General features: G+C 30.5%; 2 protein-coding genes across 7 annotated transcripts; both read left to right on the plus strand.

Annotated features, from left to right (window-relative positions):
* The first annotated feature begins 10,578 nt into the window (after positions 1-10,578).
* Positions 10,579-17,217, plus strand: LOC101490116 (nuclear poly(A) polymerase 4-like). 6 transcript variants are annotated; one of them, XR_012163855.1, is made up of 11 exons: positions 10,580-11,195; positions 11,297-11,374; positions 12,347-12,454; positions 13,270-13,332; positions 13,426-13,587; positions 13,835-13,948; positions 14,051-14,113; positions 14,221-15,558; positions 15,955-16,031; positions 16,122-16,227; positions 16,914-17,217. XR_012163855.1 is itself a non-coding variant. In XM_004510261.4 (10 exons), exons 1-10 carry the CDS (start codon positions 11,058-11,060, stop codon positions 16,147-16,149), a joined length of 2,169 nt encoding a protein of 722 aa, XP_004510318.1. In that variant the 5' UTR covers positions 10,580-11,057; the 3' UTR covers positions 16,150-16,674. The 6 variants fall into 6 exon arrangements, 2 of the variants coding, with proteins under 2 accessions (XP_073226760.1, XP_004510318.1); XR_001144487.3 differs by having other exon boundaries at positions 16,934-17,217; XR_012163854.1 differs by having other exon boundaries at positions 10,579-11,195; positions 15,955-16,227.
* An 878-nt stretch (positions 17,218-18,095) lies between these two features.
* On the plus strand, positions 18,096-22,873 carry LOC101489792 (hexokinase-1-like). Its single transcript, XM_004510258.4, has 9 exons — positions 18,096-18,457; positions 19,251-19,401; positions 19,547-19,729; positions 20,213-20,287; positions 20,405-20,560; positions 20,680-20,778; positions 20,866-20,996; positions 21,848-21,929; positions 22,174-22,873. The coding sequence occupies exons 1-9, from the start codon at positions 18,186-18,188 to the stop codon at positions 22,510-22,512; spliced, it is 1,488 nt and encodes a 495-aa protein (XP_004510315.1). The 5' UTR covers positions 18,096-18,185; the 3' UTR covers positions 22,513-22,873.
* Positions 22,874-24,563: the final 1,690 nt, after the last annotated feature.

Consider the following 24,563-nt stretch of genomic DNA (forward strand, 5'->3'; position numbering starts at 1 on the left):
TCGAAGGGCGTAAATCATAATTGTACAGCCTCTCACAGACCAGTACTAATTACCAAGGTGCAATCTCTCTCACGGATCCACGATTTACTAGCGTGCAGTCTCTCACAGACCAGCACGACATACAAGAGTGCAGTCACTCACAGACCAGCACAATTTACTAGCGTGCAGTCTCTCACTGACCATCACGATTTTCTAGAGTGCAATCGCTCACAGATCAGCATATTCTAGAGTGTAATCTCTCATAGATCAGCACGACGCGATAATCCCCGCAAGGATAAGATGAACCAACAATTCACATGGCATCATCCTGTGACCCATTATGGTCACCACTATCACCATGGCCCCATCGCGGTCACCATGTACTATGAAATGCATGAGCATACTCTAATTCTTTTCACCATTATCATTAAGTAAATGCAGCTATTAAAAGATTCCTCATTTTTAATACTCATTTAACACTAATGATTTTTTTCAAACACAACACAGAGCATACTCAAACATATTTATTCACACCAATTAAAATTTCTACAACCACACATAAATCACAACTCCAAATTCCATTCACACCTAAATTGAATTAAATTCATTTTCCACCAAGTCACACATAAATTTCTTCTAAAAAAAAATTCATAATATTAATTATGAACACATCAATTTCACCAAACATGAATCACCAAAATTTCCAAACATTAATCACCCATATTCAATCTTCAAAATTTTCAACCATAAATCACCACAACAACATTAATATACCAAAGTTCTCCCCACCGCTAACTCGGTGCCAACGGTCTCGATTCCTTTTCGAGACTCAAGGAGCTAACTACATAAACATAAATATTTATAACAATTTGTTCACAATAAAATTAATCCACACACAACAAAATTCCTAAAATTAAATCTTTCTCACACACCAAACTTTTAAAACCAAATAATCTATATTATTTACTTAAAACTGAATAAAACAAATATTGTCCAAATTTCACATACACATACTCGACTATTAAAGCACCGAAATTTTTAAGTTAATAAAATACTCTAAACTTTTTAAACCCTTTTTTTTTCTTTTTAAAGTCAGTCCAAGAGTAATTAAAAGAGTAACATTTTAAACTCTAACCATTTTTAATTTCAATCTATCTTTTTGCTCATTTGGTAACATCAATAGCAACAACAACCACCAATTTTGGACACATCAGACAACATTTTATTTTAAGAAGCAAAATCTTTATTAAAAAATTGAACCCAAAATAATTTATCTCCATGTCCTGCTTCACAAATCTAAAAAAAAACAGCAACAATTATACACAATAAAGTAAACTCCATTCTTCATTTCTTAAAAACCTTCAAACCGTCTTGTCAAAAAAAATAACCTTCAAACCCATCTCCACACACTTGCATTTGATTGATCCCCTTAACTTGAGCACACTACCTTCTACAATACTAACTCCAAGCACTCCAGACTATTTCCATTTAGAAACTCTATCATATTGCTCATTCAGGAACTAAGATATTTCTGAAGTTTTTAATACATACAACAACACAACACACAAAATTGTAATTTTCAGTTATTCATGCCCATTTTTCTTTAATAAAAAAAACCAGCAAAATTGAACAAACCAAGTAACGCACTGATTCAGCTTGTATGGGTTTGGTCAGTCATATCCCACAACAAACTCATAGTTAATTCAACAACAATTCCAAAATGTCACTGTCACCATGCAAAAGCAAGACCTCAAAATATATCAACAACACAACAATGTGTTGAAATCAACAACAATCAAATAGATACAAAAGAAATATGTACCAATCTTGGATATATAAAAATCCACAATTGCATAATCACAAAATCCCCAATTTCGGAAATATAAAAACTCTAACCATGAATTCAAAACACAAACATGTTACTCATAGTCCCAATTTCATAACCAATCAGTAGATAAATAAATAACTAAATAACTAACAGTGGATATTATGGGATTCAATCACTACAAAACAGAACTCAAAACAAACTAAATTAAATTTCAACTAAATCACACATAAACTAATTAAATTCATTTTTCACAAAATCACACATCAAATACATCAAATTTCTTTTCCACAAAATCACAAATAATGTCCTAAATGCAAACTAAAAGTTTGGAAGGAGCCCTTACCTTAACGATAGCTCTAACACGCAATTACGGTACCGTAATTAATTCCGGTAAAATTTAAGTTTGTGACGTCGCGTCGAAAACTAGATCACTAGCACCGCAGCGTGGCGATGAGCAACTTTCTCTTCTGCCACTTCTCGAATGGAATCTTAGATCTAGTAAATAAATGGGGGTTTGTGTTTTATAGTTTTAGTTTTGTTTTTGGAAAACAAAGGAAAGGAGAAGAAGATTCACGTTTCTGTTTCTATGTTTCTCTGTGCCCGTCTCCTTGCTTGCTTTCTTGTCTATATATATACATACATTACTTTATATATATATATATATACTTAAACTAATAATATATATTATTAAAACCAAACTACAAATATTCTAAAAATATCTAGATATTTTATAAAATTGTCATTTCACCCATCACTTCCCAAACCACACAGCAACTCGATGTATTTTTAACAAAATTGTCCGGTATTAAATTCTTCGTAACGTAAATAAATAAAACTATTGCTCGATGAATAATTTAATCGGGGATCCAAAAATATTTTTGGCATTAAATTCACAAAACACTAAAATACAATAATTTGGCTAAAAAGCCTCAGAGTTCAACACTAAAATACCATAAAATCGCATAATTTATGATTTAAAAACTATGGGTCTTACACCTAGTGTTTACACCATATGATGATGATCGAGCTAATCATCTATTTGTATCGATTTCGATGTTCTCCGAATACCTTCGATGTGGTGGAGTCTTAGTCTCTTATCTATCGGAGCGATGTCTTCGACAGTTTGGTCATATTCAATGCATTTCGCATGATGTTCCTCAAATGCCGAACAATATAGTTTATGAGTAGAAGACTATTATGATATCATTTGTAGCAGCCTTTCGAAACATATATTCTGTAGTGACTTTTCCTGGAGAAGTCAATGCAGATTACTATGCATGGTACTTAAATGTTTTACATCCTCTGATCCTCCATCCACCTATTGTTGCACATTCGAGTCCACCTACTGCTGCTGCACATGGTCCATCATCTGCACGAGACCGTAGAGCAGTTGAGCTTGTACGTAGGGCCATAAATTTGGTTGCGCCATTTAGTGAAGTTCATGACATATTAAGTGAGTTATGTCGCTTATACGACAATTAATGATTGTGTTATGTATGATAAATAATGAACTTGAATTTCTATTTTAATATTTTGAACAAGAAAATATTAAATATTAATTTATCTCAATAAGAAAATATTAAACCTTAATTTATTAAACAATACTTCCAATCAAATTTTTTACCTGTACCCAATGATTTTCATTGATGAATCTAATTGCTAGTAAAGAGATAAGAGAAGACTCTTTTGATGGTGCTTTTTTTAGTGGAAAGAATGTCATATTCAGATTACGAGACAATGACACCAATATGACATTATATAGTGTTGCAATCAGGTAACCCAAGTCTGATATAGTCATCCACTTATCTTTTCCTTAAGCACCAAATCCTGAAATTTTAAATGAGTTCCTCACTGATTCAACATTGTCATTAAAAACATTGAAATAAAATTTTTGATGTAGATGAATCTCTTTATCCAATTGTGTTCGAACTAAAGGCCAAGATTTTTCAGTCCAACCTAACAATGTTGCAACTGCACGAAACCCACAATTTTCATCAAACACAACATATATTATCTACTCAATATATTGATGTATAAAAGTAGGAAAATGTATCTTATATGGTTGCCTTGCAGAATACTTTGTTGATTGATTTGCAGAATGTTTAGATGGTTGTCTTGCAGAACACTATGCTGATTGATTTGCAGAACGTTGAGATTGTTGATTTGCAGAACGTTGAGATGGTTGCTTTGCAGATTCTTGAGAGGCATCGATATACTCCCAATATGAAGCATCACGAGGAGTATCATCTTTTTTTTTACTAGCTCCCTTGGTTTTCATCTTATCAGGTGGTACAAATATTGATGTTGTATGTGGAAATACAAGTTCACGCACATTTGTCTTGAACATCCTTTGACCAACAATATCTTGTTTCTTCGTGTACACTTTCATTGTTTCCGCCTATTTTGAAAAGTCATATTCTGATAAAGATTATTCATCCTTCAACTCATGCTAAATACTTAAATTTCTCCAAAAAACATGAATGTTATCTAAATGGATAACATTATCAGATATTTACAATTTTGCCAACTCATATGCACATGGTAATCAATGAGTTGTCCTGATTGAACAACCACATTTTGTTTTGTCAGTACCTACAATTTTCACCCTCTTTAACTGTTTGTCAATTTTTTTAAAACATTTGCTTGATACACATTGATGTAGACTTTGAAAAAATGGTGAATTACCCGTGCTCAACATTGATGATAGTTTTCTGAAAAGACGATTTAATGAAACATACTTGATTCTTCAACATCATATTCACAACATCCCAACTTTTACACAAGTCACTAAAATTAGTTTGCAGCATGTTTTTCAATCTCCAATAAGCAGACTTAACTCTACAAATAAATTAAATAACACAAATTAAAACAAATCATAATTTAAAAATACCTGTTAGATATTGTGTTCCCTAAATGCATCACTCTATTGGTCCAAACCTTGACAAATCTTTCTTTGTAAGGTGTCAACAATGAATCTTTGACATAATCAACAAAAAGAATAATATCGGCACACACTAGCTCAAAGTCTTTTAAATGATGATCATACTCTTTCACACTAGTCGAGTATACAATTTTTTTTCATAAATCAATTACTTCATCTTGTCTATCATTTTTCACCTATTGTTTGCATTTTGCCCCAACATTTTTTTCAGTATGCAAACAACATAGCAAATGAATTGAAGTAGGAAACACAACACTAATAGCATTAATCATGACATGATCTCTATGAGTCACAATAACTTTAGAAATTAAATTCTCATAGACGAACATTTGTCTTACCTTTTCAAATGTATAGATGAAGTTATCTTGTCGCTCTTGTTCCAAGTAAGTAAACCCAACCGAAAAATGTCAAACTAGTAGATATGACACTGACAATTTCAAGTAATGATAACTCATATCTATTTGTTTTGTATGTGCTAACACATATCAAAACAAAATGAAACATGTTTAACAATTTTATACAATCAGGATGCGTTCAAAATATATCTCTCAACATCTGAATTATCCTATCTTCTCGTCCAATACACAATTTTCTTGTTGTTTTAACTTCAACATATGTTGCAATTATGTGTACGAACCTCTCAACGACGATCGATAAGGACTCGTTGCTTTATATATTTGACTTGGAATTGTGACATTAACTTTATTTATCTATTTCAAAGCATTCAAAACGAATCTTGGTGCAAACTTATACTTTGTCGTGTCATTGACAAATTTCCTCTCTTCTTCGTTGAAACGCCCCGAATATGAATGAGAGGTTACATTATCTAGTAAATCATGATTGTGTGTTCTACAATGAACACTAATTTTCCGTCATTCATCGATATTTAACGATATACATTTGAGGATAAACGAACAATTTTTCTTGTGAGAACAAGTTACTGTTGATTTTGATATTTATGTTAGATATTTGATTTTTGATAATGATAGAAATAAGAAGAAGAATATATTGTCTTGGTTATTTGTGGATCAAATCTTAAAGTGTGAGTTTTTAATTTTATGTTGTTGTTAGAGATAAATATATAAATTTATTTGAAAATTTGAGCCACATGTTTGATGAATATATGCATTTTTTTAAAATTGATAATTAGTTTTTTGAGTTCTGTTTGAAGATGTTCATGAATTTTAAGAGTTTATGTAAAAAAAAGAATGATAATATTGTTGACATATTAATATATAAAATATCAAATATTAAATTCTTACTTAAAATTAAATAAAAGACCGCATTGGGAAAATATATATAAATGACTGAAATTAAATTAACAGACCGCAAGAGCTATTTTGCTATTTATTATTTAGATTAACAATAATTGTCGAATTGATTGTGTAATTAAAACAAATAGCAAGTAACAAATAAAAAGAATAAAAACACAGTTGTAAATCAATGGAAAATAGTATAAAGAGTTTTCCTTGTAAATTTGATTACCCCAAATTTTAGTTTTATTCGAATTCGTTTATTTTGATTCAATTATTGATTCTTTTACTAAGACTATTAACCTGTTTGATCATTCATGATTAATATTATTTTTCCTAAATTATCATTTATTTGGTCATACACACAATTTAAATTCAAGAAAAATATAAAAAATAAAAATGTTGAATGATTTGAATGATTGGAAGACTAAAATTAAGTCTGATCATTGAATAATTTATAGTTTGAGTTATCTCATATACCTACCAACTAATTGATAAAAAATATAAAAAAGGTGATCAATCATAATGTAATTATAGTAATAGTAAAATTTAATTAAATAATAAAAAATAATTAAAATAAAACTGTAATAGATAAATAATATCTAGTAAAATATATATATATATATATATGATTACAAAATCCACCTAAAACCTTAAAAGAAGGTTTATTGTTCATCGTTACAAAAAAGATTATATCTAAAATAATAGTGTTATTCAGTTTAAATAAGAAAAATAAGAATCCTAAAAAATAGTGGATATTTATTCAAATTTTGTGGCAACTTAGTTTAACTCCAAGAATCCTAAAATCTTTCGATTATTAAGGTGTTCGTTCTCCTCTTTTAATCTATCTATCCCTTTTTATCTTCAGCAAACAACTTGCTACTTTTATAACAAATACAACAATTTTTTCTCTAACAACTCAATCAATCATATCTATATATTGTTATAATATAATGTACGAAATATAATAAGCACGACTATTGTGTACGAAGACATTGTCCCACAAACCCACACGAACACAACGTGGTTGTACTTCATTTCTCTTTAAAACAACATAATTAAAATAATTTGGAAAATATAAAAAGCATTTTGGAGGAATACATGGTCGTATGGTTTCAACGAAAGTGGTGTTGTAACATTTAACATTTTTAAATATGGTATTATATATTATTACTTGTATTCTTTTCGCATTTTTTGAACAATAAGAGTAAATTAAATTTGAAATTTATATATTAGCTCATCATTACTCTGAAAATGGTCCATAGTAATATTTAAAAATTGCATTAAATTGACGGTTATAAGAGATAATTTAGATTTATCGTCTAACTATACCATCAAAGCAAATGTAGATGTCACCTATATCAATATTAGGGTTTGGGCCAACACTAATGGAGGTTGGATACTTGAGTTCTCTAACTTTATGGGAATAACAATTTCATTTTGCAGCGATCTTCATCTTATTCTCATTGGTCTTAGTTTGGCTAAAGAATAAGAATTCAATAATATTATTATTATATCGAATTTTATTATAGTTATCGACTTTGCACTACATATGTTACACACACACCTTATTACATAAATTATTTCATTTCACTTGAGAGAGTTGAACATCTCTTTTAAAAACATTTTAAAGAAGATAATTAATGTGTTGTTTAGTTAGAAAAATATAGAGTCTCACAGAATTAATTTGAATATTTAATGTAAAGTCATACTCGTATTTGATATAAATGTCATCCTTATATTAGTTACATATGAATTGGTAATACCGGATACATGATTGATCAAAGTGTTTAATATTTTTCTTTTTCTTTCACTCACATAATAAATTATTTTAAACTTTAAAATATAAAATTTAAATTAAAAGTATATTTAATTTCAAAATTTAGCGCCTACACAATTAATATATCACAACTTATTATTTTTTAAAAAGAAATCTCATTATAATTCAATTTAAATTGAGAAACAAAATAAATGCTCACAATAACAATCTAAACATCAAATCATTAAAGTTTTTTTTTTTTTTCAAAATAAAAAGTTGAATCGTTGTACCTTTTCAGTATAACACGACAATCTCAAATTTAAATTTGGAAAGTTTATTATTACATTTTTATTGTTTTTAATAAAAGATTACATCCACTCCTTTAAAACTTTAACAAAAATATGTATTTGCAAATAATCTTTCAACAATTAGACCAATAGCAGACAACTACTACTAATAAATACTTACAAATATGATAAAATAAAAATTATCTAAAATACCCATGTCTCCATATTTATGACATCAACAAGACAAGAAACAACTAACATTGCATTAACACGAAACAAATATGTCCATCTAAATTAAACGAATAGTGCAATAAGATGAGAAACAAACAACGATGTATTAAAACAACAAATAAATCAGCGACACATTATAGACAAAAAAATAAAGAAAAATCAAATCAAATCGACGTGAAAACTATTTATTTATAGAAAAACAAAAGTTTAGAGAATGACTCAAACGAAAATGCACACTCATCCCAATTGATAAAAATAAGTATATTTTGTTGACACGCTTTTAATAATTTAATGAATAGAATAGTTTTGATTTAAATAGAGATACATTTATAAGAACCAAATAGAATAGTTTTGATTTAAATAGAGATACATTTATATGAACCAACTGAAAAATAAGATATGATAAGATATAGACAAAGTATTATATAAAGTTAGATAAAGATAAGATATGATAATAACAAAATAAATATTATCATATTATATGTTTGATACACACATATAAAAAAAATTATTTTGTCATGATACACAGCTCATCAATATAATATATTTATATTTAAATAATAAAATTATCATTGTGAACAACTACATATTAGTTTTTTTATTTAATTAATTTATTATATTTTAAATATTATAAATTAAAAAATACTAAAAAATTAAATAAGTAATTAAATAAATCTATGATTAAAGATATATTAAATATCAAGAGTAACTAAATAATTAAATAATTAAATATCAAGAGTAACTAAATAATTATGTTTTATTTATTAGATTATAAATAAATATATGATATATATTATATATAAGTGGCAAAAAATCCTTGTATACAAATTTTATTTATTTTAAAATTTCAATTAATTTTAATATTTCTATAATTTTGAACACTAATCTATTAAATTATATAAAAAGATAAAACTATCCTTGTGATAAAATTATAGACATTTTTAAATTAATTATTAATATTTCATTTTTAAGTTAAAGATCAAATTCTATTAATTATTTTTATATTTTAGATTATATTTTATAATTTTTTTATATTTATATTTTTTATATTTCAATTTTATATTTTAAATTATATTTTATAAAGATAATGAAATAAAATACTGTTCTCATATATTTATAATCTAGCTCATATTTAAGATGTAATTTCTAACTATAAATATAAAATATGATAGAATTTTGAATTATGTAATTATATGTTATTGATTTATGAAATACTAAATTCATACACGACATAATAATTTGCATATTATCTCAATCCAACGGACCTTCGCACGTACATCCGTTTTCCTAACATATTCCATTATATATATTTTTGTTATATTTTATTGTATAATATATATTATTTTACATTTTTGTGTTTGTTTATTTTAGCAAAAATTGATTTTTATAAAACTACTAATATAATTTTTCATTTTAAGTTGTATTTAGATTATTTTTAGATTTTTATTTTCGAAAAAAAACTATAATAAATCGACATAAACTTTCACAAATTATTATTATCTTTACAAAATGGATTATTTTTTTTTAAAATATAACATATCTTAAAATTTCTCAACAGATATTTAAAAGATAAGATAATTTTTTTTCTTTCAAAAATCAGCATAAAAAAACTGTAACAAACTTATCCTAACATATCTCAACAAATGTTTAAAAAATAATATAACATATAATTTTTTAAAAGTAATTATTTTATAATAAAAAAATATATAACAAACATCACTAAAATAATAACAACAAACATACCATAAAACATATCAACAAATATTTTAAAAATAAGATAAAAAATATTAGTTATAAATTAAAAAATCACAAGACAAATATGAATTATATTTATATCCTGAGTTATTGGGGTATTACAATGTATACACACTAGTATATTTTCAATTAAAAAATTAAAATTTTTATACTGAATTTTTAATATTGTTATAGAACATTTGAAATGTTTTATTTTAATTTTTAAAAAATATAAAGAAATTATATTTAAAAATACAGTTAATACTGTTAAAGAATTTTTTATATTAATTAAATAAAATATCAATAATTTATTTGTTATATTTTTTAAAAAGAGATGACTAATTGTTTCGTAGCTGATATTGCGCGGACCATGTAACGTCCCCACCCCTAAAATATCTAAAGTTAAAAAAAAGAAGATAATAATATGCAATAGTATACGATTGAAAATGTACGCGTAACTAACTCAAGTAGTCTTAAACCCCTTTTATTTGGGCAGTAAGTAAGCCAGTAACTGTATATTAATCCATTAAATTAAACACTATAAATAAATACTCAAAAAATAAAACCTACTATACGTTCATCATCGCATTCTCTCATTCTCTCTCTCACTATATCTATCTGTCTTTCTCTCTCCCTATTTTGTTTTATTTTTGTTTCCGCGTGCTGTGTTCACCGCACCGTCAACCCTCTCTTTCGCTGAAACCTTCCTTTTTCTTTCCTTCTTTTTTCCTTCTTCCCTTCATCGCTTTCAGATCCAACCCTTTTCATCCCTATTTCAGGGATCTAGGGTTTCATTTCATTTTTTTTTCCTTTTCAATTTTTCGTTTCATCGCTTCTAGGGTTTCGTTTTTTCGTTAAATGCGATTTCTTTTCGCTATCATTTTTCCTCCAGTTTTCGATTCGTCACTCGTTTTGTCTTTTTTGTTGGTTTTTGATTTCCGGGCTTCGGTTAATTAGAAGTTATTATTCTCTCTTGAGAAAAAAAAACGATATAAAAAAAATTCCGTTTTTTTTTTTGTTCTTGTTGTTTTGAGAATTTGAGATAATGGGGAGTTCTGAAGGGTTAGGAGCATCGTCGAAGCCTTCTACTCAGGCACCACCAAAACAATACGGTGTTACGAAGCCAATTTCAATGGCTGGTCCAACAGTGCTTGATTTAAAAAAGACTCAACAGTTGGAGAAGGTTTGTTAGATAGATAGATTCTTCATTGTTTTCTCTATCATTTGCCCTTTATTTTTGTTGTTGTTTAATTTGTTTGATAAATTATTTGTTGGTTTTGCTAGTTTCTCGCTGATTCAGGTTTATATGAGAGCAAGGAGGAGGCTTCCAAGAGAGAAGAGGTCCTTCAACGACTTGAACAGGTGTATATATACATAGATTTAGTTTTCTTTTGACAATTGTGTGATATATGCTATGTGATAATTTTTGCATTGCTGGATCAATATTATTATTGGATCATATCAATTTTTGTTAATATTCTTATATTGATGATCATTGTATATTAGGCTATAAAGCATGGATAATGACATGGATATATGACACTAACCTTATTATAATTTAAGAAAATGAATTAATTGAATTTCATCAATGTGTCAGTGTTTTGTCGAACACCGGGACACACCTTCAATTAGGAGTGTCGGTGTTAAACATATATTATGGCTGTATATAGGAGTACTAGTAGGGATTCAGTTATATAGGAGTACTAGTAGGGATTCAGTTATATAGGAGTACTAGTAGGGATTCAGTTATATAGGAGTACTAGTAGGGATTCAGTTATATAGGAGTACTAGTAGGGATTCAGTTATATAGGAGTACTAGTAGGGATTCAGTTATATAGGAGTACTAGTAGGGATTCAGTTATATAGGAGTACTAGTAGGGATTCAGTTATATAGGAGTACTAGTAGGGATTCAGTTATATAGGAGTACTAGTAGGGATTCAGTTATATAGTAGGGATTCAGTTATATCTGAGTACTAATAGGGATTTAGTTATATATGAGTACTAATAGGATTTGGTTGTTTAGTAATCTAGTATAAATATATCTGATGTATTACCAATATATTTCAATTTCAATAAATATAATTTTATTCTAATTCTTGAGAGAAACTAACATATTTTCTCATTGTCAGTTATTACCGAAGTTAGTTATTTTTGTTTTCTTTCTCCTGCTGGTGGTAATCTATCACTGTTATGATGATTATAAAGTCTTGTATTATCATTTATTGAAGCCATCATTTTTCTTCATTATCATTTTCTATAATTTGTGGGAATGTCTTGTTTTAACTTCTATGTATGATCGAATTTGGTTAAATATATTATCTTCTGTATTTCAGATAGTAAAAAGTTGGGTGAAGCAGCTTACTCGCCTGAAGGGATACACTGATCAAATGGTGGAAGATGCAAATGCTGCCATAGTCACTTTTGGTTCTTATCGTCTTGGCGTGAGTTTGCTTTCCCCCAGCTTCTTCATGTTTTGATTCATGATTTATTTACAGTGAATTAAAACTCAACTGAGCTTGTTACTTTTTGTTTAGATTTTGACAATCTTGTTTGGAAGGAGTTGTATAATATTGAAAATCTGATATTAATAAATCTTTAGTCTTCTGTCAAGTTTCATCAAAGATACATATTTTTCCTTATTTTTAAATTTTTTTTACTAGTTAAGATGTAGAATAGTTAGAGAAAGATAAAACACAAGGAAGGAAAACACAAGAATAATAAACTATTTTACATATTTAAAACACACGAGACAAAAAATTGCATACATAAATGTATTACACGAGTCAAAATTATTTTTCATATTTAAAAAGTATATATCTATATATATATATATATTGTGATAGCCTTTTAAAAAAGGTAACAAATCTGTATTAGAAGTTGCAACTAATGCGTATCATTAAGTTCTTGTATCAGCGGTTAAGATATAGTGCCAAACAAGAAGGGCACATGTTCGATTCAGTGCTGGGCATTTTTGGCGATTATGTTTTCAAATAAAAGCATCTTGTTGACTGGTTTTATACGGATTTGACCAGATTAATCAGACTTTGACCGGTTTAAAGATATTACAGATCCAATGATACTACCGGACTTATCAGTGGTCCGGTTCCTGGCCTAATCGGTCTGGTTCTTGGTCTAACCGGTTTAGTCTGGGTTTTAAAACTATGGTCTTCAGTAAAGCTTCACATGTATTTACCGCATCTGTTGTTTTGTTATGGATCACTTATGCCCGTATTCTTTGATTCTTTTGATGATGCAGGTTCATGGTCCTGGAGCTGACCTAGATACACTGTGTATTGGGCCTTCCTATGTAAACCGCGAGGTAGATTAAGAGCCCCCAATTTTTTTTTCTGATGTGTGCTTTATCAAAATCATTCTCTATTTTCACATCTGATCTTTCATATTTCTTCATCAGGAGGATTTTTTCTACACATTGCATGATATCCTTGCTAACGTGGATGAAGTTACTGAACTACAACCCGTTCCAGATGCTCATGTCCCAGTTATGAAGTTCAAGTTTCACGGAATATCTATCGACCTTCTTTATGCAAGTATTTCTTGCCTGATTGTTCCTCATGTAAGTGGAATACTTTGTCCCAATCAATAGTCCTAATCAATAGTCCTAATCAGTATCTTTGCTTATTTAATTTTGAATATGACTGATGTTAAAATAAGGTTTTTATTTCAATTATTTGTAAATGAATCTTTTTGGCTTAAATGTGCTTGTAGATTTTCTATTCCATCTTAATTCACTGATGTCTGCCTATTCAAATCTTAGTTGTGTCATATTTTTGAACATTATTTCGTTTCTATCTTGTGAGCAGGAATTGGATATATCTGATGTCTCTGTTCTACACAATGTTGACGAGCCTACTGTTCGAAGTTTGAATGGCTGTAGGGTTGCTGATCAAATTCTAAAGCTTGTTCCAAATGTTGAGGTGATTTTTTTCTCGTGTGGTTTTATTTCTAATTGTACCAAGCCCTGCTTGTCTAATTATTGCATTTTCTTTCTTATTTAACATTTTCTTGTTTGGTTATAGTACTTTCGAACCACACTCCGGTGCTTGAAGTTTTGGGCCAAAAGACGAGGCGTTTATTCCAATGTGAGTTTTAATTTTTCCGCCCTTATTAACCATGTCAATTCATGTGTTTGCTTTGAATGTCCAATACCCAGTTCATAATTATTCCCTTCTTTTGTCCACTTTTTCAGGTGACAGGTTTTCTCGGTGGGGTTAACTGGGCACTTCTTGTTGCTCGAGTATGCCAGTTGTATCCAAATGCAGTTCCAAGCATGCTTGTCTCTCGATTCTTTAGGGTATATACACAGTGGCGGTGGCCAAATCCTGTCATGTTATGTCCAATCGAGGAGAATGAGCTTGGGTTTTCTGTGTGGGATCCTCGTAGAAATCCTCGTGATCGAACTCATCTTATGCCAATCATAACTCCTGCCTATCCTTGCATGAATTCAAGTTATAATGTTTCTACAAGCACACTTCGAGTTATGATGGAGCAGTTTGAATATGGCAACAGAATCTCTGGGGATATAGAACTGAATAAAGTTTGCTGGAGTGCTCTGTTTGAACCGTACATTTTCTTTGAAGGCTACAAAAACTTTTTGCAAATTGACATAGTTGCTGCTGATGTTGACGACTTGCGTGCTTGGAAAGGTTGGGTGGAATCACGCCTTCGGCAGCTGACTTTGATGATTGAGCGTGACACTTTTGGGAAGTTGCAGTGCCATCCCTATCCTCAGGAGTATATTGATGCTTCAAGGCAATGTGCACACAGTGCTTTCTTCATGGGCTTGCAGAGGAAACAGGGGGAGGCTGTTCAAGAAGGCCAGCAGTTTGATATACGTGGGACTGTCGAAGAATTTCGGCATTCTGTTAATATGTACATGTTCTGGAAACCTGGGATGGATATTCATGTTTCTCATGTTCGTAGAAGGCAAATCCCATGCTATGCATTTCCTGATGGTTATAAACGAACCCGACCATCAAAGTCAGCACAACTGGAGAATCCTTCAAAATCATTTCATGAAAATGAGATTTCTGGGTCTGAACTTGGTGAGAGAAACTCTAAGAGGAAGCACGATGACAGGGTTAAGCAGGATGTTAAACTGAAAAGGCATTCTCCCTCTCGTCCTTTGGAGAGTTCGACAAAAGGCAACTTGTGTCTCGGTGCTTGTGACATGCCTGTTGATTCTGTATCTGATTGTCAAGTGTCGAAAAATGTTGAGAGTGTGAATTTATCTAACAGTGTGCAAGATGAGTTGGATAGAAGAATGTCTCCGGAAGCTCAGACTGGCAGTGCATCAAATTCTAGCGTGGTTACATCGATTTCAAGTGACGGTGGCTCTCCTGAAGATATTCGATCTGTATCAGTGGCAGGTTATGCTGAGGACAACACAAGGGCTGTTGAGGCAACAACCAATTGTAGATTTGAGGATACCACTTACAGGGCAGATTCTGTAAAACTTGGAAACCACAATATATTGACCTGTGGAAATAATGAAGTATTACAAGACGGGCTACAGACACAGTTGGAGGTTTTGGCTTTTGATTCCTTTCCAAACTTTTATTTTACTGTTTTCCATTTTTACAGTGACTCGATATATCTCTTCTGTTGTCTCATTAGCACAATACCGAGCAATTTGATAAATTCTTATTTTCCCCCATATTACTATTACTATGTGCTTAGGTCTTCTGTGAAGTACTGGGAAGCCAAACTGCACTGGCAATAAGCTATCTTCAGTCTTCACAGTTGCCGTAACATCTTAGTTTCAGAAATTAAGGGGCACTAGCGCTTGTGGCAAAAGCTTTGCGCATCTCTTTTCTATCATTTCAACTGTTTTTTTTTGGTTTGCTTATTGTGAGCAATGTTGTTTACTTACCAATTTACCTCTGTTTTCTTTTCTCCTTTTTTGGTGGGCTTTGCTGTGAAGCCAAATGCAATGTCGGGGATGTTTCTTGATTCTAAGGAAAGCTTTCATACAGAAGCTATGCAAAAGTCAGCAATAAGGCATGTTCAAGTTCAACAGTTACTCTTCTTCAGAGCTTATCTGTTTTTATTTTGTTTTTATGCTGTCTTTTCTGCCTTTATATGTAACAGGAGACTGAGTTTAACATCAACCGCGTAAGATATCCAGCAATTCAATTGGCTAAATCATTCGGTAAATCGACAACATGGAGAGATAGAGGAGAAAGCCAGTAATTTGGTAAGTACTAATTTAAATGCTGGCCTTCATTTTGCTAATTTTTTCAGGCTTGCTTGTCAACCAAGCTTGCTTCAACATTGCGACTGATTGGCATGAATCTGAAGATCTGGGGCATGAATTTCTTTGGTGTTTTGTACAGTTGATGATTTGAGTTTTGTGGTATCAATGTTGACTCTAAACTGACTTCATTCATTAGAGTTTATTAGGGATTCTTGCTGAACTTAGTGGGCATACTTTAAAAGGCATTTAATGATGTACTTTTCTATTGTCGTCCCTTTGGGTATTCTTTTATTTTTATTTTCTTTTGCATTTTAGATTGAGAGAGGGGGAGGAGAGAAGGGTGGGGGATATGATCATGTATGTGTTTTCTTTTTTCTAGCAAAGAGGACCTTATATTTGATTGTTGTACTTTCCGAGGTTATATATGAACTCAACCTTTGATCTGAACCTAGTCTTTGTGTGCATCTCTTTCCTATGTTTCTAATTTCTATTGTATGTGTAACATCTAAACAATTAGTCACTATAAATCGTCAATGGATTTTTTACGTGTATTCGTGTACCATGTTTGTTTCTACGTAAGGTTGAAGAGTGTTTGTCGACCCGGCTTCAACAATTACCATTGGATATACATTTTTACAATTATATTATGTCATAGTTTATTTATAAAATGGTTAATATTAAAACAGATTATCACAATGCAATGCAGTTGTCAATATGAGTCACCTCAATCGGTTATCAGTTCTCTCCAGCAACGTTTATTTGCAATGATGACAAAATGGTCGAAGATCGAAATTATCTTCGTGTTGGTTTGGCCTAAAGATGAAGTGTTGGATTGGCCTAATGGTGAAGAGAAAATGGTATTTTTGTCAACTACTTCAATGTAATTATGAACAAAGTCATATATTTTTATGATTGATATGTGATGATTTTAATTGAATCACAATGTAAAAAGTTTAACATTATCAATATATATGAATTAAATTCAAAGTCTAATATCATAATTATTATGTCTAGTAATGACTAATCATATCTGAATTTGAAATTTCTTTTTCAAAATAATTAGTGTGATGTTTAATTAAAAGAATAAAAATTAATTATTCTTCTGTGTCACATAAAAATAGAGTGTAGTTAAATAATATAACAATACATAAATATTATTGAATGTGAATATAAAATTATTTTATATTTGACGATGCAGATCCTATTTTCTCTATTTCTATTTAAAAATAAACAACCCATAAACGCCGAGATGTTGACCAATCTTTTAACACGGGATTAGGATTAGGTATATTGTTCGTGTGCGGACAATTTATTGGTTTTTGTCATTGTCTTGTTCCAAACTTAAAATCAAATTATGCTATTGCTTGCTTCTTTGCTTCCTTTACCCGATACTTACACATGTCACCGTCATCTTAATTTAATCCAGTCACCAAAATTTCTAAGTTTAAGCATTGTAATATCATAACATAATCATTCAATGTATTTTCATTTAAATAAACAAAATTACCTAAACTATAATTAATTAATTAATTATTACATGGAATTCGTTATTCCATTCCGTAATTAGCCAAAACACTTAACACTAAGATACCATATTTGATATCCCTCACATTTAAATCAATTAATTTTCATCATGACATTAATTAATCAATTTTCACTTGTTAAATAATAAAAGTAGTAATTTTATATTAAGAATGCACTGAAAGGTGTTTTCAAAAATTTAAAACTTAAAATTTGTTGTTGTAATACAAAATTTATAATTTTCATTTTCTTTATAATGGCTTTAAGGGTACTTGGCACGAATAGTAACAAATAAATATAATTATTAAAACACGTGATAAATAAAGAGAGTGTGCGAGTGTTTTTTGGTGTTTGTGCATTCTTCTTATTTTTACAACATTAACATTTAAACCCAATATAATAATAATAGTAATAATAATAATAAAAAAATTGAAAAAATGGGGAAGGTGGTGGTGTGTGCGACGGTGATCGGCGCAACGGCGGCATGTGCGGTGGCGACAGTGTTAATACAGCGTCACATGAAGAAATCAAGGAGATGGGGAAAAGCAATGTCGATATTGAAAGAGTTTGAAGAGAAATGTGCGACTCCGACGTGGAAGCTGAAACAGGTTGCAGATGCAATGACGGTTGAGATGCACGCCGGTCTTGCTTCCGAAGGTGGTAGTAAGCTCAAAATGCTCATCAGTTTCGTTCATAATCTTCCAACAGGGTATTGTTTTCTTAATCCAATCATAATCACCTTCATTTTTTTTTGTTCCTTTATATTCTCATTTTTTTTTTTATTATCTATAATAATGTTATTAGATCAATCTAAATTCATTTCTATTGTATTGTATTTCTGTCTATATATATCGTTGAGGTGGTAGATTCATTTGTTTGGTAACATCAAAGTGCTTATTTTTAATTTAGAGTATATTGCTTTTTTTTTTTACCTTATGATGTATTTTTTTAGAAGATTTTATAAAAATAGCTTATGAATTATGATATGTTCATATCTATGAAACACTCACTCAAATATGGACGCCAAACACGGCACAGATGTTGAAGACATTGGTGATAATTTGAGAAAATGAAAGTGATTGAATTGAATGTAACCATGTGTTTCAGTGTTGAACATGATACATGACTTCAATTTGAAGTGTTAGTGCTATTATATAGGTCCATGCCAAACCCAAATTCTTTTTCTACATCGAAAACATATGTTGTTGAAGTAGATTGCTTTGTTGTAAAGTGCACATCCGAACGGAAAGAGCTTATTGAATTTTAATGGTATGTGAAATGTTTGTTGAGTAAGTGTTTAATTGAGGCTTGCATGATCTTCTAACTATTCTTGCCCATTTATTGTTCAATTGCAATGTTAATAATTTGCTTTTGTGCTGGAGGGAAGTTATTATTTGTATCGGTCATTAGCTATTCATGTTTGTAGTGGTGTGTGATTGAAATTTTATAGACGGAAAAATACTATAATGTTTTGTTTCCCTATGCATCCCTGCCTATTTTAGGAATGAGGAAGGACTATTTTATGCATTGGATCTTGGAGGGACTAACTTCCGTGTATTACGTATGCAACTCGGTGGCAAGGATGGTGGTATTATTAGTCGAGAATTTACCGAGGTTTCGATTCCTCCTAATTTGATGGTTGGGACATCAACTGTAAGCACTTTTTCATCTATCAATTTAAATTTCTTTTTTTATGCCTAACAATTGTTGTTTACTCTTTTTCCTAAAAATTTGTTGTTTGCTTCAATCCAGTCATATGAGAAAGAAACATGACCAATCTAAACAAAATGTGATTCAGGCACTCTTTGACTATATTGCAGCAGAACTTGCAAAGTTTGTTAATGAAGAAAGTCAAGATTTCCAAGTTCCTCCAGGTAGAAAGAGGGAGCTAGGTTTTACTTTTTCCTTTCCTGTCATGCAAACGTCAATTGCTTCCGGCAACCTTATCAAGTGGACAAAAGGCTTCAACATCGATGATGCAGTAAATCCCGAAACCTGATTGCTTTGATGAGTTTGCACTCTTTCTGCTTATCCCCTTCTCTGTGGATTGTAGAAATTCGGAGATATAATTGTTGATGATTAACTCCTATATTTCCAATTACAAGGCTTACATTTGAGTTTACTACTTCATCACAAATTATTTTATCATCTAACTGCATTACACAGCTTACCAGAGATATGTTCACGAGTTCCCAGTATATATATAAATCATCAGTTCATGGTTCAAAATTTGTCAGTATGATCTGCCTTTTACATTAAATTTCTATATCTCTTCCATTTTTGAAGACAGCATAGATGAATATAAACTTGTTTGTGGAAGTAGTTTATATACTTGGGGCATAAATTCATTATTAACTTTAAGTTGTTATGAATTAGTTGTTCCTATTGTTAGAACTATCTATTTTGAAGAAATGTGATATTCTTTCACCTTTACATTTATACTTAGTTTTATTGTTTTACATAGGTTGGTCAGGATGTTGTTGCTGAATTGAGTAAAGCAATTGAGAGACAAGGTCTTGATATGCACATAACAGCTTTGGTAATTGAAGTTTTGGATTCTTATGCAGTCCATTAAATGACAGCATTTTTAAATCTTCTGGAGTATTATTATTTTTGTTTGTAGACTCTGTACTTATATATTCAGCATCTATACTAGGTCAATGATACAGTTGGGACATTAGCTGGTGGCCGATATACAAACAAAGATGTCATGGCTGCCGTTATTTTAGGTACCGGAACAAATGCAGCGTATGTGGAGAATGCTCAAGCAATACCAAAATGGCACGGTCCTTTGCCCAAGTCCGGAGAAATGGTAAGCAGTTCCTGTCCCTTTGCTTGAGTGTGTAGTTTTAACAATGACTACATATATTATTTGATATGAAAAAGCATAATGAGTATTGAAGCTTCACCAAATATGCGAGATTACTGTAGGTTATCAACATGGAATGGGGAAACTTCCTGTCATCGCACCTTCCATTAACGGAGTATGATAATGCGTTAGATGCTGAGAGTTTAAACCCTGGTGAACAGGTGTCTTTGCGTTTCCTCCACTTTCCATCTTATTTGCCTATAAATGAGGTTATTCATTTTTTCCTGAAATTTTCAAACCATACTCAGATTTTTGAGAAGATAATTTCCGGAATGTACTTGGGAGAAATTGTTCGTAGAGTATTATGCAAAATGGCTGAAGAAGCTTTCTTTTTTGGCGAGACTGTTCCTCAAAAACTGAAAGTTCCATTCATATTAAGGTACAAACTTATACTTTTTAATAGCTACTCTGTTTATTCAGTTTTAATTATATTGCATCATTGATTGCTTCATAGTTTACCATTAACAATGAAGTTGAATATTATATGTATCACGAACAGGCTATTTCAAAAGTGTAAACTGTCAAGTTAAAATGCATGAATGGTTTTATATATTATATCTCTTTACACGACTCTATATGTAAGTATGCAACATCCCTTTGCACTGGTCTCTTGAGCTGATTTTTTTTTTATTAGGAGAGCTGAGCAACAAAATAAGGATTGAAGTCTAGAATCTTGACCACTTGGTCATAGAGGCTCTAATACAATATGATGAACATGAACCAACTATTCTAAACGCTTAAGCTGTTAAATGAAGACGCATGAATGCTTTTATATTATACCTGTAACAAGTTCACTAAGTTGTACATATTTGCATCTCCTTTATGGAAAAATAAAGAAAACACAAGCAAAGAGGCAATAGAGAGGAACAAATTTTTGTTGTTGTCATTATTTATCTGTGTTAAATATCTTCTATGAGGTAAACACTTAGCAATTGAAGCAAAAAGTATAACCCCTCTTTGGAATAGGGTGGTTGTTCTTTAATTGCATATTACTGAATCTGCAAAGGATTTTTTACACTGCTTTCAATTTTTTCTGCCAAAGTTCAGTTTGTCAGTAACGTATCACTCCCAGTTCAATTTTGTCCCCAAACAGAAGATTTTTCTTTTAGCATTCACCGATTTGTCTTGGAGTGTTTTAATATTGCTTACACAAGTCATGATTTAATAGGAATTTTGAATTCCTATTGTCATCAACAGTCTTTATCTTGATCATTCATATTGGATTTGCAGAACACCTGACATGTCTGCCATGCATCATGATACATCTGCTGATCTCAATGTTGTTGAAAGCAAACTGAAGAACATTTTCGAGGTACGTGAAATTTTCTGTTTTGTTTAGATAAATGTTTTCCAATAAGTCTTTTTTTATAGTGTGTATAATTTTGTAAACTATAATGACATTTAATAGAAGTTCTTATGTGCATATAATTCGAGTCCTAACTTCACACATATTAAACACTTCTATATTTTCGTTCTAGTTGAGACTTCCGAAATTTTAAAGGTCGCCATGAAAACTTTTATCAATTTAACTTTGTTTCCCTATTTTTGATTATTAGATATCTAATACCTCCCTGGTAGTAAGAAAGGCGATTGTTGAGCTTTGCAATATCGTTGCAACCCGCGGTGCTCGTCTTTCTGCTGCTGGCATCTTGGGAATCCTGAAGAAGTTGGGAAAAGATACGGTCAGTGACGGCGAGGGTAACAAGAATGTGATAGCCATGGATGGTGGATTGTATGAGCATTACACTGAGTATAGAAAGTGCTTAGAGAATACACTAAAAGAGTTGGTTGGTGAAGATTTATCAGATAGTATTGTTGTTGAACACTCTAATGATGGTTCAGGCACTGGTGCTGCACTTCTTGCTGCTTCTCAATCCCATTACCTTGATGGTTAATTAGCAATGATCATGTTATTGAGAGATTTGTATCAATTATTATTTTGTGGAGGTTTCCAATTATGACCCTGAAGTCTTGGAAAGGTTGACTTCACAGATATCCTTCAAGCCAATTTTTGCTCAACAATATTTCTTTACTTTCATATTTTTGATTCTTTCAGGAGAATTCTGAAATGTTCTATTGGTGTATTAACCTTTTCAACATTTTACACCACTTGAGCCTACATTGTTGTTAGGATAGGATATCTTTTGTGCCTAAATTATTGGATTATTTGAGATGGGACTATTAGTGTTGTCTGATCAAATATTCAAATATGGGACCACTTGGTGGTAACCACTGATATTGGTTTCTTGAGGTAAATTGATGGTCCATATTGTTATAGATTAATCCAACGATTGAGATTTTATTTGAGGAAATAAAGGGATGGGCGACGACGATCCACATTAAAAAGTTGGAATATTTAAGTACTGCACAATTGATTTTTATTTTTGATGAACTTTTGAAAACTAGAATTCTGCACAATTGATCCTTACTTGCCTTGTAATAAAATAGTCATGCACATTATCACACGCAATAATCAATGAATTGCTTGATTTTATTTGTGAATCATCTAAAGTCATGACCTCAATTCAATTTTGAAAAATACTCATAAGTGTATCTCAAGGAATTTTTTTTTTCATTACAGATTTACAGTTTGTATATTTTTTCATCAAAAGCCTGATATATAGTTTTTTTTTCATTAATATTATTTGTACTTCAATACTTTTGTTACATAACCTTTACCAACATCCAATTTCCAAATCCAGTGCCATGACATATCCAACATTCATTTTAAACGTTGGCAAAGACATCTAAATATCTAGTCTAACGTAGTAGTAATTTGTAACATGCTCTCATACATTGTTACAGATCAGACAAAGTCATAGGAACTGCATGTTTTTTTGTTGCACAAAATGGATCATGCAAATCCTATCTATGACTTCTAAAAGTTAAAACAAAAGTAAAAAGAAGAAGAATAAAATAAAGCAATAGTACCTACCTATCTCATCCATCAATTCAATTTCTTGACGTATAAAAAAAGGTTAAGAAATGTATAAACTTTGAGTTTGATTAAGCACACGTGTGTGTGTATCTAAAGTCTCATGTAACCAACTTAAGCGGCACAACTAAAACATCTTTTTACATTAATTAACAAAAAGGGACAAACCTTGGTTATGTTTGTGCCAACAAGGTAAGAACTTGAGTGTGCTAGTGTTCCTCTTTTTATTCATTCTTTGAATTCTATGATGACTTTTGACTCCAATCAAAAGGAAAAAAGATGCAAAAGTTTAGAAGGTATGTTTGGGTTAATGTTCTAAATTTTGACAAAAAAAAAAGGGTTAATGTGCTAGTTAGCAAGCAAAAGTCATTGTAGGATTATTATTTAGTTCATCATAAATGTTATTTGAACATTAATTAATTTAAAAAAAATACTCATTCCGTCTCTAATTATAAAACCCTTTAAGAACATTTGTTGGTCCCTAAATATAATATCCTTTATAAATTTCTAGATATATTTATTATTTTTTTTCTCAAATATATCTCTTTGTTAATACTATAAAATTGTCTTGGAATATTAAAAATTAACATTAAATGTACATATACAAAAAGTAATTTAGTATTAATCATACACAAATTATATAGATTAATTATATTACTACTGACTTTTTTTCATATCCGTAAAAATTGCCATAAAGTCTCGTAAATAATGAGAAATGAAGTAACAAAATTGACCACTTCTTTAAATAACTAAAGCAGTTCACACATATGATCCAATTTAATTGGAGAGCCCACATGCAATTGATGTTCAAATAATATTTGTGTAGCCTTAAAACTTGGTCAATGCTTCATGTTTGGCTTTACTTTACTTCCTATGCTAAACTACCTAACATATTTGTTTCAACAACTTGCGTGCATTATGCTCTAATTCCCTTTCTGTTTTTAGGTTGTTTAGGCAAAGAAGAATCTCACACACAAAAAAAAAATAAAAAAATAAAATAAAAAATAATAA

The sequence above is a fragment of the Cicer arietinum genome, chromosome 7 (genome assembly GCF_000331145.2).
Source record: "Cicer arietinum cultivar CDC Frontier isolate Library 1 chromosome 7, Cicar.CDCFrontier_v2.0, whole genome shotgun sequence".
Taxonomy (NCBI): domain Eukaryota; kingdom Viridiplantae; phylum Streptophyta; class Magnoliopsida; order Fabales; family Fabaceae; genus Cicer; species Cicer arietinum.

Bases quoted from the DNA above. Each gene is read 5' to 3' on its own strand.
- LOC101490116 (XM_073370659.1), top strand. From the start codon at position 11,058: ATGGGGAGTTCTGAAGGGTTAGGAGCATCGTCGAAGCCTTCTACTCAG. The intron at 12,455-13,269 runs GTGAGTTTGCTT...TTGATGATGCAG, and splicing joins TTGGTTCTTATCGTCTTGGC to GTTCATGGTCCTGGAGCTGA. The intron at 13,333-13,425 runs GTAGATTAAGAG...TTTCTTCATCAG, and splicing joins CTTCCTATGTAAACCGCGAG to GAGGATTTTTTCTACACATT.
- LOC101489792 (XM_004510258.4), top strand. From the start codon at position 18,186: ATGGGGAAGGTGGTGGTGTGTGCGACGGTGATCGGCGCAACGGCGGCA. The intron at 18,458-19,250 runs GTATTGTTTTCT...TGCCTATTTTAG, and splicing joins GTTCATAATCTTCCAACAGG to GAATGAGGAAGGACTATTTT. The intron at 20,288-20,404 runs GTAATTGAAGTT...CATCTATACTAG, and splicing joins ATATGCACATAACAGCTTTG to GTCAATGATACAGTTGGGAC.